At 49.4% G+C, this 3,128-nt stretch overlaps 1 protein-coding gene across 1 annotated transcript; it reads right to left on the reverse strand.

Moving 5' to 3' along the window:
• Positions 1-324: 324 nt before the first annotated feature.
• LOC100303673 (myogenin) lies at positions 325-1,408 on the reverse strand (the record flags this gene model as incomplete). The annotated part of the gene is given in 2 exon segments (NM_001303170.1): positions 325-866; positions 1,327-1,408. Coding segments are annotated over 2 exon segments (204 nt in total), but the record flags the coding sequence as incomplete, so codon positions are not given.
• Positions 1,409-3,128: the final 1,720 nt, after the last annotated feature.

The raw sequence follows: 3,128 nt of genomic DNA on the forward strand, positions 1-3,128 counted from the left end.
AAGCAATACTGGCTTGAGCCTTCTTTCTAGAGCCCAAATTAGAAATATAATCAAACTTTGGAGAACGGAGTTCCCGATGGGTTACATCACCCGATGCCCTGAATGCTTTTGGGGCACAGGGTTGAGCCCCAGTAGCAAACCAGTGAGCTCAGTGGTCTCTGCAGGGCTGATTTAAGCATGAGGCATCCACTGATGTCCATCCAAAGACTTGGATTTTCTGATATGGGGGAAAAAACCCCACAACCTAAGAGTTAGGAGAGGTTAGCACGACATGAAACAGTGATAAAAGAAAACTTGAGCAATTCAAACAAGAATGCCTTTATTAAAAAAAAAAATCAAAATAAGTTAGCAAAAATAATAATTAAAAAAGAAAACACAAACAAATGGCAACTGCACACAGCGGTCAGTAGGAAAACCAGCGAAGGCAACCCGCCGGAGAGAGACCTTGGTCGAAGAGCAACTTGGAAACAGCCACATTGGCTGTGGCACATGTGTTGGCCCCCAAGGAAGAAAAACCCCCAGCCTGGGGGACCCGGGACCACCGCAGCCACCGCCATCACACTTCTCCCCTTTTCTTTTTTCCACCGGTGGGAGTTTTGGAGAGGAGTGGGAAAGGATTTGGGCGGTTTCAGCGCTGCGGTCCACAGTGTTGGAGGATAATTATGATTTCCAGCAGCTGGATTCTTCCAGCATCTCAATCCCACCCCGTTTCCAGCTCAGAGAGCTGCGGGGCTCTGTGCCAGCTCAGTTTTGGACCCGCTCCTCCGGGAACGTCACGGCCACGTCCTCCACGGCGATGCTCTCAACGATAGAGGAGAGAGAGTGGAGGTTGCGGTCCTCTGCTGCATCATCACTCAGGAGGTGATCTGAGAGAGGAGGGGGAGGGCAATGGGATGGTGACCCCATGTCCTCACCCTGTGTGACCACACTGACACGGGCATCTGCTCCCAGAACCCGTCCTGAGGGCTGAGACCTTTCCTCAAAGATGGCAACGGGCAGCGAAACTTGGGCAAGCTTTTAGGGGGTGGGAGAGGCAGCTCCACGCAGGTGCTCTGTGCTGCAGTGGGCAGAGCTGGGTTATGGGGCAGACACAGATGAACCCTTGATGGGACAGGGACGTGGAGCTGCTGGGGGATGCTTCCAGCACATCAGGCAATGGGAGAAACCTGAGTGGGCTCAGGCAGTGCTGGAGGGTTCACTCAGCATGAGGGTGGGGGGAGGACGAGGCTCCTCCTGTCCACTGGCTGTGGGTTTTGGCTCAGGGATGCTCAGCCCCAGCGCTGTGATGTCCCTGGGATGGTGGGCTGAGGAAGGGGAGTTCCTTACCCGCAGGGTTGGTGCTGAACTCCAGCTGTGTGCTCCACTCGGGGCTGCAGGACGAGCTGCCAGAGCCGCACTCACTGGGTGCCTGCAAGGACCAACGTGCCACCCATGGGCCCACTTCCACCAGCCAAACCCCACTGCCTGCCCCCAAACACCCCCAGCCCCACAGCACAGCACCAGTGAGTGGTCACAGACACAGAGCAGATGGTGAATTTTGGGGTCCATCAGTGCCAGGCTCATCATTAATCTCCATGAATGCTGGAAAAACCCAATTTGGGCTCTGGGTGCATGGCCACCTGCTTGCTATGCAGTATTTCTGTAGGCAGCAATTATGAGGAAAAAAACAGACAAGCATCTTCGAGCAAAACAGCTACTTACTGAAAATCACTTCATTGATTCATTAAAAAAAATGGCAACAAGGAGCTGCTGGGGAACCCCAAAACCTCAGCTCACTGCTCGCTCCAGGCCCCCAGCACAGCCAGCTCATGAATGCTTGGAATTGTCTCCCACTGACACTGGAAAGTTGCATAGATTGGATTTTTGTTTTTGCCCCAAATCGTTGATTTTGCACTCAGGATGTGAAGCTGTGCTGGAGGAGCAGCCTGGCAGTACCAAAGAATTGGTCCTTCAGTGCAAAGGTCTGAAAGAGGATGAATCTCTGCAAGTCTCTCCCTCTTACACAGTCCATTGATATCAGTATTAATATGCAGGTATCTGTATCTATATATAACTTACATCTATCTCAATGTTATCTATCTTACGTATCTGTATCATTTATACCTGTCATCTACATAATCTCTATTGATACCTACACATCTGCAATCTATATATCACCTATATCTAGATATCATTTACATCTCTCATCCATATCTGTATCACCCATACCCATACCTATATCCATAGCTCCACATTCCCACGTACAAAGCCTCAGCAGCCAGGAGGTGCATGCCATCATCCTCCAACAGACAAAAATATCCCCCAAAAACGTGCTTAAGCCACCAGAATCTCATGATGGGGATGGAGCCCGGCCACACCCTGTGTTCTTAGGGCAGGATGCCACTGCCTCAGGATTCTTGCCTGGGTCCCAGTTTGGTGCCATTGGACTGAGAAAACAGTGGTGCTCCCCACTGGGACAAGTCCCCAAGCACCAGGGGGCCAGGCCTGGTATGTTGTGTTACCTTGCATTACTTTATGTTACATTACATTGCTGTTGTTACAGTATTTTGTTACTGTATTGCACCGTACTGTATTGTACCATATTGTGTTGTATGTGTTGTATTGCATTGTACTGTGCTATATTTTTCACTACACTACTTTACCATATTTTACCCACTTTGTGGCCCACAGGCAGGGATTGGAGCTGGAGGATCTTTGAGATCCAACCCAACCATCCTTTGGTTGCATGACTCCATGGTTCTGTGAGTCCACGACTCAAAGATTCCACGACCCCATGATTCCATGGTTCTATCATTCCATGATTCCATGGTCCTATGATTTTATGACTGTATGATTCCTTGACTTTGTGATTCCATGACTCTGTGACCCTATGATTCCAGTACTCTGTTTCCATGGCTCTATGATTCCATGATTCCTTGGTTCTATGACCCCATGATTCCATGTCTCTATGTTTCCATGGTTCTATGACCCCATGATTCCATGTCTTTATGTTTCCATGGTTCTATGACCCCATGATTCCATGTCTCTATGTTTCCATGGTTCTATGACCCCATGATTCCATGGTTCTATGACACCCCATGATTCCATGTCTCTATGTTTCCATGGTTCTATGACCCCATGATTCCATG

The sequence above is a fragment of the Meleagris gallopavo genome, chromosome 28 (genome assembly GCF_000146605.3).
Source record: "Meleagris gallopavo isolate NT-WF06-2002-E0010 breed Aviagen turkey brand Nicholas breeding stock chromosome 28, Turkey_5.1, whole genome shotgun sequence".
In the NCBI taxonomy this organism is placed as follows: Eukaryota; Metazoa; Chordata; class Aves; order Galliformes; family Phasianidae; genus Meleagris; species Meleagris gallopavo.